Raw genomic sequence first — 15,617 nt, 5'->3', positions numbered from 1 at the left:
TGAATAAACATTTGTTTGAATATGGCTAAAAGAACAGAGAATTTCAAACATAAAGGGGCCTTATAACAAGAAGGATAATGAGATTTAAGTAATATAGTATGTTTTATAATATATTAAATGTTAAAATAGTAGGTTGATGTAATTTTTATTAATATATAAGTAAAATATAAACTGATTAAAAAGGATGTTATATCTAGATACTATAAGACAGATAAAAAGTATAGTATTTTTATAATGCGTGACATAAAATATTGGGATGATGTACTTAAATGGAAAAATTTAGACAGTGATGACTAATATGAAGAAATTATGACTGATAAGATTGGATTGAATATAAGGGAATCTAAGCGAACAAAAATTATAAAAATAGGATGTATGCTGAACTAATGAGATGATGGTTATGAGAATAATATAAGCTGAAAAAAATGTTATATATAGAGATTATTATTATTTGTATAAATATAAAAATGCCTATACCTAATCATTTATATATTGAAAATATTCAGAATTATATTTTGGCTAAGGTTGAAGAAGGAGAATACAAATGGGAGAAGGGAAGATCAAAGAAATGTATTATTAATTAATATATTAATTATGGAATTATTAAATTTAATCATTATTGACTGTTAATTATTATTGTCCTTTTTTTCTTGTTAAAATATAAACCAAAACAACACGCTGTACACCAGGCACTGGAGATTGTTATAGTTAAAAACCAATAAAATATCTATAAAAAAAATCTGTAGAACTTATTAATTGTGTTCTTCTCTATATTATAGGAGACTCTCAACCTGGGCCCAGCAATGGAGAAAAGGCCAAACAGCTACCAAGTTTTTGGATCCCTTCGCTGACACCTGAGGCCAAGACCAAAGCCATTCCAAAACCAGTGAGCTATTTCGTCATTCCTTTTCAAGATTCACCAAACCGTCTTACAGTTTGGCTACATTATAAAGCTAAATCAGCTTAACTGCCATGGTTTCTATAAAGAACAACAAAAACTGTTAAGCTTGAATCAATATGGTTTTTATTTTGTCATTCCTTTTCAAGATTCTATTATGTACACCATAAAACTAAACTAGCTTAACTGCCATGTCTATAAATAACTATAAAACCTCTCAATCTTGGATTAATATGGTGCTGTATTCACAAAGCTTTTGTGAAACTAAAAAGTAAAGTTTTTTTTTAGTTTCAGAGTTCTTAGGAGAAGTCCTAATGTTTTAAATTTACTTAATTTACTTAATGATTTAAATTTACCTAATTCATTTACTTAACGGCTCTTCTGTTAGCCTGGTTTTTCTTTGTTCATGGCTCTTGGTTAAAAAAGCTTGTCTTGCCTTTTCCAAACTGGTCCAGTCCAGATCTATTGAACCATAAATCCCATAACTAGTCAGAATGACTGTTCGCCTAATATTTTAAAAATTTCATTCATGTTTAAATGATCCAGATATATAAAGTTCCTTATTTGCTGATTAAGGATCACCTATAGGGGGGAATAGAATGTCAGGTTACCTGGAAGATACTATTAAAATTTATTTATGATGTATGGCATGTATAGATATATATTTAAATGAACTAAATGCACTTTCTGATTTTCCAGTTGCATATCAGATCTTACAAATAAAGCATTTGAATTTTGAATATTTGAGGGCTTGCTTAAAGACAGGATTAGAATACATGTTTCCATATTTATTCTAATCTGCGTCTGTATGCCGTACCTTTGGATCACTGCTGACTCCTGGTGACTGCCTGGAGAAGTCTCTGCAGTTTCTTGGAAGGATTTCCAAAATGGTTTGCCACTGCCTCTTTCCTAAGGCTGAAGGTTGACCCAAATTCACCCAGCTAACTTTGTACCTAAGATAGGGCTAGAATTCACAGTCCCACAGTTTCTAGGATTATTTTATCTTATCCCAGTTTATCTTATTCATGTCATTTTTTCTAGGACAAGTGCGTGTACTGCCCCATGAGTAGGAATCCACTGAAGCTGAAAGATTTGATTCCAGTGCACTTCACCCTTGTAGATCCTAGTGTAGATCGCGTTGGACTAATCAACCGGCAGGACCGCTATGTGTGTGCTGTCACACGAGACATGCTTGGAAACTCTGTCCCCTGTGCTGTGCTCCGTCCATCGTGAGTAATGAGATGGGGCTGTTCTGGAGTGAGAAAAGCTATTTACCAACAGGCTATCTATCAGATGAAATCTCTAGTTGCTTCCAAGCATGGGAATCTGTCTTACATTTAATATGTAAAAGATATAATCTTTCTTCTTCTTCTTCTTCTTCAAGAGGCTCAGTTGTGACTCTGGAATGTGTGGAAAAACTTATCAAGAAGGACATGGTTGATCCAATGAATGGGGAGAAGTTGACTGACAAAGACATCATAGTTTTACAACGGGTGAGATTGACTATTAAAGCACATGTCCTGTGGGCTTCCAGAATAGGCAGTTTTAGCAGGTCCAATACATTTGAAGGGTGGAGGGAGATTTGATCTGAAATCAATCTTAACATCTTTATGTTGATCTAATTATTGGGAAGTTTCTCAGTAAGATGGCTTTCCTTTAGCCTTCTAAGCAATGACTCCTATCATTTTGTTGTAAAAGGTAACCATCCTGCAGTTCTTCAGTTGGGTTTTGAAGTAATTTCTGTATTGTGTGAAATATTGGAAACATCCTAGCGCTTCAAAGATCTGTACAGATATCATATCATATGTATGTCACTGTGATACGGGAGGTTTTAAAATAGCAAGTCTCATGAATGCATCAGTCCTGTTTTGTTAACCCACATTTAGAGCAAAGTATGATATGCAAATTTGAGGGCAGGGAACTACATACCTTGAACGCTTCTGAACATTTGCAGAAAATTTCCTCCTCCCAGGACAATCACACACCCTGAGATTAGCTATCAAGCAAAGCAGTTTGGGCTTCAATTGTAATGTTGCCCAGCCCAAGCGCTGAGCAGAACATAAACTCCCTAACCATCAAGGACAGGATAAGTGTGGTCCTTTACTTCATCATGCCATTCCTCTTCCCTTACTTGGGCTTTCTCTTTTTCCAGGGTGGCACAGGATTTGCAGGGTCAGGCGTGGAACTGGAAGCCAAGAAATCTCGGCCTGTGATGCAAGCTTAATACATTCAGGTGGAAAAGAAAGAGATGATTCTCCACCTGATGCCAACTGCCATCTGCTAGCTTAAAAGCGCTAATATTGCATATAAAGAAAGACAAAGTATACTGTAATTTTTTAAACCAGGCTTGCTTAAAAGTTTTAAAAAGAATTATTAACTTGGGGATATGTGTGATCAATAGCTTAGTTTTAGGAGTCAAGTTTTTAATTGTCAAGTTTTTAATTGTCAAGTTTTTAATTGTCAAGTTATTCTATCTTGGAAAGGAAAATACACACAATCAAAGGCTCAGTGTATCTTTTAAATTGATTACTATTTTAAAAAGTGACATGCTCTTCTGTTGAATCAACTTTTTCCCCCCCTAAAATCTTGCTGCTTCTTCTGTTGTCTAATCTATGGCACAATATCTTGAGAGGTTGGGAAATGATTTTATTAGTAATCCAAAATTTTACAATTTTAAGAGATCACAACTCCTGGCGGCCCCCCAGGTGATCAACTGTGTTTTTATACTCTTTGGCGCTTTGAATGCTGTGCTTCATCATCTCTATGACTTCATCCCGGGAAAGCCTGTTATCCTGGAGAAGGAAAGGGTACAGAGAAAGAACTACAAGCCTAGATAAGCAATATTTATCCAAGGTATTGGCTACCACTAAGATGCTTAAAAATATATTCAACTTGCATTCAACTTTTTTTTATCTATATAAAACAGACATTGGAAGTAATTTTGAATCCGAGTGGTTATTTCATTATTCCCAACAGGTCCCAGACAAGTGTTTGAAAAGAAAACAGCCGTATTTGTCTTCTTAAAAGAAGGGAAACATTTGAAGGAGCTAATCTTTGCTTTCCCTTAGAGTGTGGAACTTGCAAGGGAAGAATTGAAGTGCATTAAGAACATTACAGAAGAGATTAGATGCACTGATGAAAGGTGTGGATGTATTTAATCTCCTTCTTCCCAAATGCCTCTGGAACATGGAGATCTTCATAACATGACAAGGGCTCGCTGTGCTTTGGGGGAGACAGAGGCTGCAGAAGAACAGGAATGGATCCTAGGGGAAACCACCCAAGTATGCCAGCTACATTATTTTTTGAAGAAAGTTTAAGCAGGCCCTTCCAACAATAAATAGACAGCAATTCCTTCTGGAGTGTGCTTCTCCCACTCCCATGTAAGGGAAAACCCGCTATTGTATATCCCCCCCCCACTCCAATCACAGTTCATCATGCTTCTTTGTCAAATCTTCACCATAGTTGGTAGCCTGGCTCCCCACAAACATGTTCCAATTGTCCAAAATCTCTTGCTTGGTTATTTTATCATCCTGCGATATGGGGAGGAAGAGAAGCAGTGGGAGAAGAAATAGAAAAGCAAGGAGAGAAGGGCACAATTATAACCCAATTACATCCCAATCATTTATTTTTTAACATTCTTATATTGTGTTATTAGTGAATTATACATAAAACTTAAAAGCCACTTGTATTAATTTTTCAGGGAGAAGGAAAACTGTTTTAAAATATGAGTGCTTCCAGCTTCTTAGAACAGTTCATGCGACAATAGATCATTAGAGGAGGCAGTTGGTTTAAATATTATTAAATATTATTTTCCCTCATTTTGAGGGCTAAAGTTCTTAGTGGCACTATAGAGATTGCTCTATTCCCCCCCCCCCCGAATGATTTTTTTTAAAAAAAGATCTACAATAGTACATTCTGAGTTGCTCGCTTTCTATTTTGCTATTTCAAAACATATAGACAATTGGAGCCAAATAGTGGAAGTTGCATATCCTAGGAATTGGCAGTGTGTGACACAAAGCCACCCACAAGTCACCATCCTGAACAAAATGTCCGTGAGATCTTGACATTGTACACATACTCCTTCCTTTAAGTGGGAGAGTGTTTTGCTTTAATTTTAAGTTTGCTTTCTTTTAAGAAATTTAGCAGTAACAAAGCATACCTTGGAAACTCAGTTTTCTATTCTCATGGACAGGAGAGGAAGTTTTTCATTAGAGGACAGACATTAAAAAGATTGTTAAGAGTATGGTTGATCCTTAGTCTAATGTTCTCATTAATGACCAATATTTTTAGAAAAGCTTCCCTGAGGATGAAATTTGGGTCTTGACTGATATTGCGGAGCTGAAAATACATTTAGTGTCCTAGAAGCTGGATGTGTTTATAGCCTTGTGCCACTTAATTGAGATGAGATGGTCAAGGGCACGTTTTCAAGTATTCATTTGAAATTGCGTTAAAACTGCATTTGTGGATAGATTATATAGAGAGGTGCAGCTGCCACCCAGGGTTGCCTCGAACAGAGATGGGCTGCATATAAATTTAATAAATAAAAAGATGGATGAATAAATGAATAAATAAAGATGAGCTTCAAGTATTAAATTTTACGGTAACTGGTAGCACTGGTCAGATCCTGCCTAATATTAGTAGACAAGCCTATAATGAAAGTTTGGTGAGCTACATGCTTTTTTTCCTTCCTCCCTTTGTAGGTTAACTAAAGTAGCTTCTGCCAGAGATTTGACCTGATTGCACTAGCTTTTTGAAAGTAGAGTATAAGCACAGTTTTTGAAACAGATAAAGTGAGGAAAAAGTAAGGAAAGAATGGGCTGTTTTAAATTCTATTCCTTTCCCAAAAATAGTTTTCTTTCATAATTAAAAAATGACCTATTTCTTCATTTCATGAATTTGCATTGGACTCGGTAATAATTTCCAATTACAAGCAAACTAGGACAGAAGTCTTTAAGGAATGCATTGATACCCAGCGTGATTTGAGGGAGAATCAAAATCTTTTACTTCTACTTTCATATCCAGGTCAAGAGACCTGGAGCTAAAATTACCTAAAGTAAAATCTTCAAATCAAGTTTAATTCTTGGGGACTCACCCAATTTGGGCTCTGTCAAAAAAAAAAATGCTAGTGGGTCACACACAGTCCACATATCTCAACTCCTGCCTTCCCCTGGCATCGCAGCTCCTTCCCTATGCCCGGATTGTTCTTACCAGATCTTTGTCCGACTGAATAAGGAGATGCTTGGATTCCACTTCAGCATGATCATAATCTGTGGGCAGGATCCAGTGCCCAATTTCCTCCCGATCCATTTTCCCATCTTTGTTGATATCTCGGTGTTCCAAGAATTGTTGGCGTTCACTTGTCACCCAGCTAGGTTCTGGTTCCCCAGTTTCAGGGGCATATATGTCACCTGATCAATAAGAATAAGTGAGATACCAAAAATCCCCTTTAACCCCAGGTGCTGGACTAAAGTAGAATCTTTCCTCTAATCAAGCCAAGTCAATGAAGGAATGGGATAGGAGAGGTACTGAGTCTTCAGTATCTCCTCTCTCTGCACTCAAAAAAGGCTTGCAGCTCTGCCCCAAACCAGCCTACATCTTAATAGGGGGTAATCCATTGCCATTCAGGCAGAAATTCTTATATTCTTACCAAGATATTCATCAACTTCTACAAAGCCATCACCATTCTTATCTATGTCCTCCAGGGTTTCCTGAAAAAGTGAGAAGGGTAACTCTTAATGGTACAGAGATAGTACATCTTCCCACAAAGATTTGTCCAAAAAGATACCAAAACCTCAAGAAATAGTGCCTGTAATAAAAGGCAATTTCTGTTCCTAGATGCTTGGTAGTATATGTCTGTTGCAGGGCAAGGAAAGTCATGTCTTGGAAAATATGGGTGGGTCATAATTGCTTTCTAAGCTTGGCCCTTGATTACTCAAAGGAGCACCTACACTCTAATCAACAATGATTCTCCAGGGTCTCAGATGAGATTTTCCCCAGATTTGTCTGAATTGACAAATTCTACTTGCAAAGCAGCTACTGTAACACACAGCTGTTTCCATGTATGCTATCATCTTGGAGAAAATTGGGAAAGACTTCTCTAAGATTATAGTCAGCTTTGCATCTGGGAGAAAGGAGATGCTGAATGCAACACAGTATACTGGACTACTTAGACATTAAGGAGAAAATATTCATTTTTTACCTGAAACTCATAAACATAGTTTAGACAGCAGACAGAATATTAAGAGGGATTTTTTTTTTGTTCCTTCTTTAAAAAATATAGGGAGCATTTTAAATCAGCATCTCACTTCAGCTTTTGAGGTAGCAGTAGCCACATTTCATTCTTACTTATCATATTACAAGCATAAATCAGATTATTGCTACCTTTTCCCATCTAAAAAATGAGCTCCGGATTTTTCAGGATTCAAAAATAGGACGCTAGAATAGTGTTACATCTTCATTTGGTAATTACAAAATCCTTTACACCATCTGAAATATTTTCTAAAGAAAAAAATCTAACATTTCACAAGAGAGGTAAGGAACAGTTAAAGGAAAGGGGAGAAAGAGAATACAGTATAAATAGAAACTGCAAGGCAAGAATAGAAGTTTTAATAAAATAAACCTTGAAGAACAGCTGCTGAAGCTGGTGCAAAATTTCTTGCAGCAGTTTCAGCTCCATTCTTTTATGAGTAACCCAAGTGACATCTATGTGCTAACTAATACATTTGTTTTCCACCCAACCAATACATATAAACCATCCATCACAAAAAACAGGATTTTTTAATGGCAAAGTGTCTAAGAGGAGCTGTCACAAATATAGCTGTCATGAGCTGGGAAGATCAAGACAATCCTGTTCTGAAGCATGCAATCAGATTATTCTGATTCAGATAATTCTTGGTCTTTGATCTTTGCTTCAACTTGATAAATCCCAACCTCCTAAATTTTATAAGTCTATGTATTATTTGAAAGTCTTGGTATAATTATTTACTTGATATTTTTGGGACGTTTTGAAACAAAGTTTCTCTGATCCCTTGCCAAGAATCTAGACCAGTGTTTCTCAAACATAGTAATTTGAAGATTTGTAAAGTTCAACTCCCAGAATTCCCCAACCAGCTTGCCCACTAGGAAATCCTGGGAACTGAAATCTACGCACCTTCTGGTTGCTATAGTTGAGAAAAACTCACCTGACTAAGCATTGCTTTTTATACGGTATTTGAATTTACATGTTAAGTTGAAGATTAACCCATAATACTAGTAGATGGCATCCACTGAATAATAAATTATATATTAAAATATTTTTGCCTACCTGATACTATATAAAAACACATTGATACCCACCAAGTGAAAAAGTTGTTGATCTTTATATTAAAAGCTGCAATTTGCTTGGTTTTGGCTTAGCATGCTGGGAGTAATAGAGTTCATAAATCATGGTTTATGACTGAAATTTCATGTGAATGAGAACACTGTGGTCAAACTATGTTAAAATCAACTATAGCAAAAAAAGAGAATGTGGATCCAGATTTGGATTCTCTAAGCAACCATTTAGTGTTGCTTTTATTATATGTATAAATTCTGTTTTCAATAGAATTTCCAATTCATTTGTTGTAGGTGTAGGTGTATATAAGATTTATAACCTATGAATTTTAGTATTTTCACTTTTATTGATTTTTATAATCATTATTTTGTTGTTTTTACTGATTGTTGTACACTGCCCAGAACTGCTTCTTATGAGATGGACAACCATATAAATGTGATAAATAAATAAATGGAGATGATTCTATTTGAATTTGAAATTCTAATTCTATGCAAATACAGTTATGGGAAAGCAATTTAGGTAGGAAGTAGAAATCTCCCTTGATTAGGAAGGATCCAAACAATCTGCTGTGACATGCTATCCTGACTAAACCACAATGACTAGATTCATACAGCCTGATAAACCAGAGCAATTTGCACTGTTTAGTGTTAGTATATCCAGCCTCACCGTCACTATAATTTCCCTCATGTGGTCAAACTCTTCAGGATGAAGGAAGGCTGTGAATTCCTCTTTTGTCACACTCATATCTCCATTTTTGTCAGCAGCTTTGAATCGTCGCTCATCCCTGGCCAACATTTTTCGATATGAATTCTTGTCGTCAAGATCACCAAACTCTTCTCCTGAAGAAAGCAAAAACATAAGCATCAGTGAAGCCCCCAGTATACCTGAGCAGATAATTAACACTTATTTTTCTACAAGAAAAGGATTTCCAGGTTTGGTTGACCATAATCACTCACAGAAAAAAGATGATGCCCGTGAAACAGTTCTCCAGAATGAGCTTATATCTTGACTAATAACCAAACCTCTCTATGTATTAAGTGCAATGTGAGGTCTTTGTAATGTGACATGTGGTCATTAGGAAATTAAAGTATGTGTTATAATGCTGATTTTGGGGCCCTTTCTGGAGCAACTGCTATAACAGAGGAAACTAATTTGAGCAATTTGAAATTATTGATGAGCTACAGCAAAGTACAATCATGAGGAGGTAAATGTTATTAATTAGTCTCATTGACTTAACTTCTCAAAATACTGTCTATCTTTTCAATCTGCTTTTTTTCAGGCTAGGTGACTACAGTACCTCCTGCTCTCCTGTCCTCCAGCATAACACGTCTCTCTCTCTCTCTCTCCCACATAAACATGATTTTTCCCTTTCTCCCCTACCCTTTTACCTTCATAGTGCCCATAAGTGGTGCTTTTGAACTCATTCCAAGTGATTTGGCCATCACTATCCTTGTCATAGTCCTTCCAGTTCTTGTTCACACTCTCATAGATATAGCGGTTCTGAGTATGCTTGATCCAATCCTTCAATTCAGGCTGAGTCACAAAACCATTCCCATCTCGGTCAATTCGGTCCACAATCTTCCTACAAAAATAAGCCTAAAAACTCAGGAGAGTGGCTTACAGAAACTATCTGGACTGCCCAACTCTAGTCTATTCTGTAAAGAAACAAACCACCCGTAACACATTTATGGAACACATTGGGAGTGGAGGCTAAGATTTCTGAGAAGTGAAATGCTAATGTTTCTGGAGGGAACCACTGGGAATGGATGATCTAGAGCTGGGGTGTCAAACTGGTGGCCTGCGGTCTGGATGTGTCACGCACAAGCCACGCCGACCCTGGCTCCACAAAGGCAAAAAATGTGGTATATCATGTGATGCGATCGAGTTTGACACTTGTGATCTATAGCATATTATTAGGGCTGGTATTAAGATCCGATGGACCAATTATTTAAAGACCGGTTTAGAGCTCTATCTTAATTATGCACTTGATCTAGAACATATGTAAAAAAAATTTGAACCACACAGGTGTGTTTCCTTAATAAAGATGATAAAGTTAGACCAGAAAACCAATTACCTAGAAGTAATAGGAGAATCATGCTCACTAGAGATCTTTAGGCATGGTCTGGTTAGTCACTATCAATGATGCCTTATTTCTTGATACCCTCTAGGCCAGACATGTCAAACTTGCGACGTCACGTGACGTTGTGCGACGTATCGGGGCAGTTTTGCCATTGCCGGCAATAGGGTGGGTGTGGCTTCCGTGTGACATGTCGGGCCTGTGGGCCGGTAGTTTGACACCCCTGCTCTAGACAGTCACCGTTTTATAAAGGGTGACTTAAAGCAGGAAATAGAAAACTTCCTTCTATACCTTATTAGTATTTAATAGTTCCAGAAGAAAAGTCTCTTTCCCTGATCAGTTTTCTAATGAGAACTTGATGCTGTTAAGCAATGTTTTTCAACCTTGACAACATGATGCCTGGGGAATTCTGGAAATTGAACCCTGTACATTTTACGAGGGTTGAGAAACATCATTTTAGTGAAATAATTCTCAAATGGCTGGATTATACTATCTGGATTCATAGCACTCTTTCTTTGCGTTTGACCAAGAGAATAGCTTCCTGAAGAAAAAAAGCCTGTATGATGAGATTTGTTTGTTTAGTTAGGTTTTTAGTTAGGGTTTTTTTTTTGGTGATGTAGTTGAAATGGCTAAATGCCATGTCAAGAATGGATATAAAGCTTAGATGACAGGGAATTCATAAACTCCAGCTGTTTCAAATATGCTTGTAACCAGTTTCACCAAACCTTAATCAAGTTCGCACACAATAAGCCAGCATACTTAGAATCCCCCCTTAGAGAAACAAGCTTACAATTCATGTACTTAATATATCACTATTCTCAGCTGGTTTCACCGGCCAGCGGGAAGAACTAAACCAGTCAGGAAAACACGTTTCTTGATTTCTTTAGCTCTACAAATTAGGCAACTTGTTTTTTATTTCTTTGATGTGATATTCAATTAGCTCACTAAAACAAATAACTGATTTCTGTTATCTGCCTATGCTCAAATACATTAAACAGATCTACAGTATATACTGTATTATTTTTTGCAAAAATTTATAGTTTCGCTATAAGTTGTAGGGACAGGCAAGTCGCTACAATCTACCCTTTGTCTTCTAAGAAATCTGCACCCTACAGAACTAGACATTTGATTTTCCTCTCCCAGTTTTGGAATGCAAAATTCTTTGTTCAATTTCACCAATGCATCTTTACCCCAGCCTCTCTTTGCTCTCCTCAGGAGTTAGTTGGTCAAATGTCTTGGCGTCTTCTTTGCCTAAAAAAGCTTCATGATCATAACGGAAGTCTTGACTGTCATCGTGGGGATGATCACTGAAGTCTTGACCATGGTGGACACGATCCTTCTTGTCAGGGGGTGGCTTGGCCTGGGCCCAGACGAGGCATACGGTCAACAGATAATAGCAGCAAAGTGTATTCTGCCAAGCCATTGTACACCTCTTGGAAAATAAATAAATGATGAATGAGGAAAACACATAACACATACATTATATACATATCCTGATACATCAGGGTTTGAAAAATTTGCTCTTCATACCCATCCATCTTTACTGTTTTTGAGAACTCCTGCTTTTTAAAAATATGATATCCATTCTCTTGTGCTGCCCAGAGTTTAGAGAATACTACCTAATTTCCTTCAAATCCTCCTCTAAGGCTACCTTAGAATAAGGTATAATCCACCATTCTGTGGATTATACCCCATTGTGTCCATATCCAAACTGGTGCCCTTTAGATGTCTTAGACCAGGGGTAGGCAACCGTGGCTCTTTTATGACTCGTGGACTTCAACTCCCAGAATTCCTGAGCCATTCATGCTGACTCAGGAATTCTGGGAGTTGAAGTCCACAAGTCATAAAAGAGCCAACGTTGCCTATCCCTATCTTAGACAATAATATTTACCATGATCTGAAATTATGGATCTCTAAACATTAAGAGAGCTAACCTGCTATCACTCGGTTCATATCATCATCCTCTGCTTATCCTTTTTGCCAAACCTTCCTCCTTCCCACCATTCTTTTTATCACATTTTACATTGTGAGATCCTTGGAGTTGGGCTTGTTCTTTTGTACTTGGTAAAGTTCTACAAATTCTAATGACGCTATTAACATGATAATTTTGTTCTTCTCTTTGCCAAGATACCAGAGTCTAATATCTTGCTTCCATATTTCTATTTGCTTTCCCCCCCTTTTTTTAAAAATTGTATATTATGTTTATGCTTTTCCTATATGGTAGTTCTCTACTCCATTCTAGGGAATCATGACTACCTTTCTGTAAAACAACTGATTTTAAAAAGATTGGCCCAGTTATCAAATGAACTCCATGTCTGAGTAAGAAGTTGGATGCAGGATCTCCCAGTCTCATATAATCCAGCAACTTGTTACTTGTTCTCAGCACTGGAATTTTTCCAATTATGACTGATTTTTTTTACCTTCCAATCACAGTCTTGCCATGTAGGATTGAAGTCATATGCTACAGATAAGTTGCCAATCACCTGATTTTGTCCTGGGGCCTCTCTCCATACCGAAGATCATCAAGTCCCCATTCCCAGCTATATTCTCTGTTTAATCATTCTGCTTCCTTTCATCCTACTGCACTAATCCGGACACAAAGCTCTACCATTCTCTAAGGTTCTGTTGGAGGTGGGCATCAGGAAGAAGGGCTGCAGCTTTCAAGGGGGGGAAACATCAGCAGATCACAGCAGCAGAAGCAAATTAGGCCAGTTCTCAGTTTGCTGCCCAGAATACAAAATGCCCAATTCCTGAAGCAATGAACACTGTTCCTGCTCTGTCCAGAACAAAGTGACACAGAAGAACAAAGTGACACAGAAAGGGAACACAGCTTCGCATCTGAGACTATAGTAAAAAAAAAGGACACATCCATTGCCAACTTCCTTGTACTATGGCAGATCCTGGACTGAATGAAACCCAACAGCCTTCTGCCACTACACAAAACCAGCTTAACAAGTAATTTCACTACAATAAAAACTGAAAAACCAATTAAGTCTTGTGGCATTTTGAAGAATACCAACAGAAGAGAATATGTGCAGCCCAAGGTTAAAAACATGGGGAGTTCTTGGTGTTATCTGAGCTTGCAGATGTTTCAATGCCCAATTAGGTAACATCACCAGTGCGGGTTGGGCACTTACCCTGATGATGTTACCTGCTTGGATAATGAAATGTCTGCAAGCAAACAACCAAGTTCAGAGATTAAGAATTCAATGCCCAATTAGGTAACATCACCAGTGCGGGTTGGGTACTTACCCTGATGATGTTACCTGCTTGGATAATGAAATGTCTGCAAGCAAACAACCAAGTTCAGAGATTAAGAATTCCACATCTTAAAGAATAGCAAATCTATTATGGTGGAAACCTTTCTGCTCAGTCAGAGCAAGGGCCACAGCTTAATTGATGGGTTTGGTTAACCTGTCTGAACTTTGGATAAAGAAACGCAAGAATTCCTAGAGGCATACACAAGACCACAGAGTTTTAAAAGAAAAAAAACATTCTGGAAGAAGCACTTCCATATTGGTGCCTATCCCTCCCCCCAAAAATGCAAGTCTTCATTTATTAATTTCCTCAGTAAAAAGGTGAAGAGGCAAAGGGACAAAGAGGTTGAGAAGAAACAGTGGAGACAGTGATAACGATCTCATTAACACTGGCCATTCACTACTACCCAACTATTGTTTTGTGAATGGTCAGTGTTATTCAGATAACTGTTGTCAGCACTTTCTGCATTTCAGTTTCCTTTAACCTCTTTCTTTACCATCCCACTCAGAATAATATTGTTGAACTGCTGAAACAGAAAACTAGGGCTAGGAAGTCTTTACTGACTTTATACTGGATTGTGGTGAAACAAACTGATATAATTACTCTCAAGGAAAAAAATATTTCATATTTCATCCCCTCTCCCCATATGATTGTCTTCAAATGCAAGACAAATGAACGCAGTTCAAGATAGAAGGAAGCACAGGAGTCCCTGCTCCAGCAAGACACAATCTGTGGAATTCAGAGCTAAAACACTATCTCTATAATTGCTTTTGGTGGAAAATGCATCTCTCAATCAGGAATCAAATGAAAAAAAAACCTGATATTCCATATCATGAAATAGCATGGAGAAAAATCTGACTAGGTGGTAGATAGGAATAAAAAACACAAATTAAATAAAAACCAGGGCAGGATGCCGAACTCGGGGATGGATGAATAAGTAACTTTCTCAGCAGGAGGTAGTTACTGCTATCCATTTCAAAGAGGGTTTTAACGTTCCCCGGGAGTTTGCCCCTAAAACTTCACATGTGGCCACGTTGCTCCGTTTTCTAGATGCCCTCCTCCCAATTCTAAACCACAACACTCTGCTCCAATAGCTCCACAATGCGCCAGAGGTACTTCAGCACCTCTCTGAATGCTTCGATCTACTCTGTGGCTCCCGACCATCGGGTCCGCTCACTATTCATATTTCTTGCAAGGCAAACCAAGAGCTGGCCCCAAATTGCAATGCTTAACAAAGGAAAAGGTTTCCTTTCCCGATTAAGTTCTCCACGGCCAGCCGACTCCCCCGAGGACCTCATTTCGTTCACCTCATCTCTATTCTGCCCATCCACAACCCCTTTCCATTAATTCTCCCCAGGCCAGTATCGATTCTTCCTGCTGATTCTTCCCGCCGTTTACCTCTTACCCAAAGAAGCTGCAACGCCCACGAAGCCCACTCTCGGAATGCTTCCCCAGTTCATCTCTTCACTCCTGTGGTATCTTCCCCCCCCGGACACGCCCCTCATCTCTGCAATATCCAATCCGGGTCTACGCTGGGATGGTGGGCGTGGCCGAGCGCTCGGGGACTGGTCCGTCTGCGCCACGTTGACACAAAGCTCCCCTCTTCCCACGTTTTCCCGCAGCGCCTGGAAGGCGAGGCCAGCGGGGCGGGTTCTTTTTGGGGTCGTCCGTGTTCCCCACTTCGCATCGGCCAACTACAGAAGGACACCTCTCTCTGTTTCCACCCCGGCGCGCTTCAATAATCTACCTCCACCCCTTTTTTGGCAGTCAATGCTAGAATTAAATGAAATGCACTGCTAAAACCGCGCGGCCTCCCAGGATTGTGAAAAGGGGAAGGGGACCCCGATTCTGTGTGAAGTATTTCATCAGTTTTGATTCGGGATTTTAGACCCGAGACTTGCCTTCCATCGTTTCAACTTCAGTTGTTTCTATTTCCCTGAACGTGCTCAAATAATGTTGCTATTTAAGGGAAAGGAGATGTGACATCCTTCTCTCCTATCCACAGTCAAGCAGCTATGGAGCATTTGAAGTTCTTCCATCTTATCCGAGGCACATTGCCTTCCTTAAGGGAC

General features: G+C 38.3%; 2 protein-coding genes across 3 annotated transcripts in view; one reads left to right on the top strand and one right to left on the bottom strand.

Moving 5' to 3' along the window:
- NOSIP (nitric oxide synthase interacting protein) overlaps positions 1-3,837 on the top strand; it is a gene marked incomplete at its 5' end in the record, with an annotated part of 19,142 nt that extends 15,305 nt beyond the window's left edge. Inside the window, 4 exon segments of the mRNA XM_015810194.1 lie at positions 780-886; positions 1,940-2,127; positions 2,283-2,391; positions 3,051-3,837. Coding sequence (XP_015665680.1) covers positions 780-886; positions 1,940-2,127; positions 2,283-2,391; positions 3,051-3,122 — 476 coding nt within the window. The 3' untranslated portion in view covers positions 3,123-3,837.
- LOC107282415 (reticulocalbin-1) lies at positions 3,526-15,016 on the bottom strand. 2 transcript variants are annotated; one of them, XM_015810192.1, is made up of 7 exons: positions 14,951-15,016; positions 11,478-11,719; positions 9,599-9,792; positions 8,877-9,049; positions 6,546-6,606; positions 6,107-6,306; positions 3,526-4,428 (listed from the first exon to the last, which is right to left on the bottom strand). In XM_015810192.1, exons 2-7 carry the CDS (start codon positions 11,708-11,710, stop codon positions 4,321-4,323), a joined length of 969 nt encoding a protein of 322 aa, XP_015665678.1. In that variant the 5' UTR covers positions 11,711-11,719; positions 14,951-15,016; the 3' UTR covers positions 3,526-4,320. The 2 variants fall into 2 exon arrangements, with proteins under 2 accessions (XP_015665678.1, XP_015665677.1); XM_015810191.1 differs by having other exon boundaries at positions 3,526-3,690.
- Between the last annotated feature and the right edge of the window lie 601 nt (positions 15,017-15,617).

The sequence above is a fragment of the Protobothrops mucrosquamatus genome, unplaced genomic scaffold, assembly GCF_001527695.2.
Source record: "Protobothrops mucrosquamatus isolate PMUCROS unplaced genomic scaffold, P.Mucros_1.0 scaffold7, whole genome shotgun sequence".
Lineage (NCBI taxonomy): Eukaryota > Metazoa > Chordata > Lepidosauria > Squamata > Viperidae > Protobothrops > Protobothrops mucrosquamatus.
This window is presented reverse-complemented; position numbering and strand designations above follow the sequence as displayed.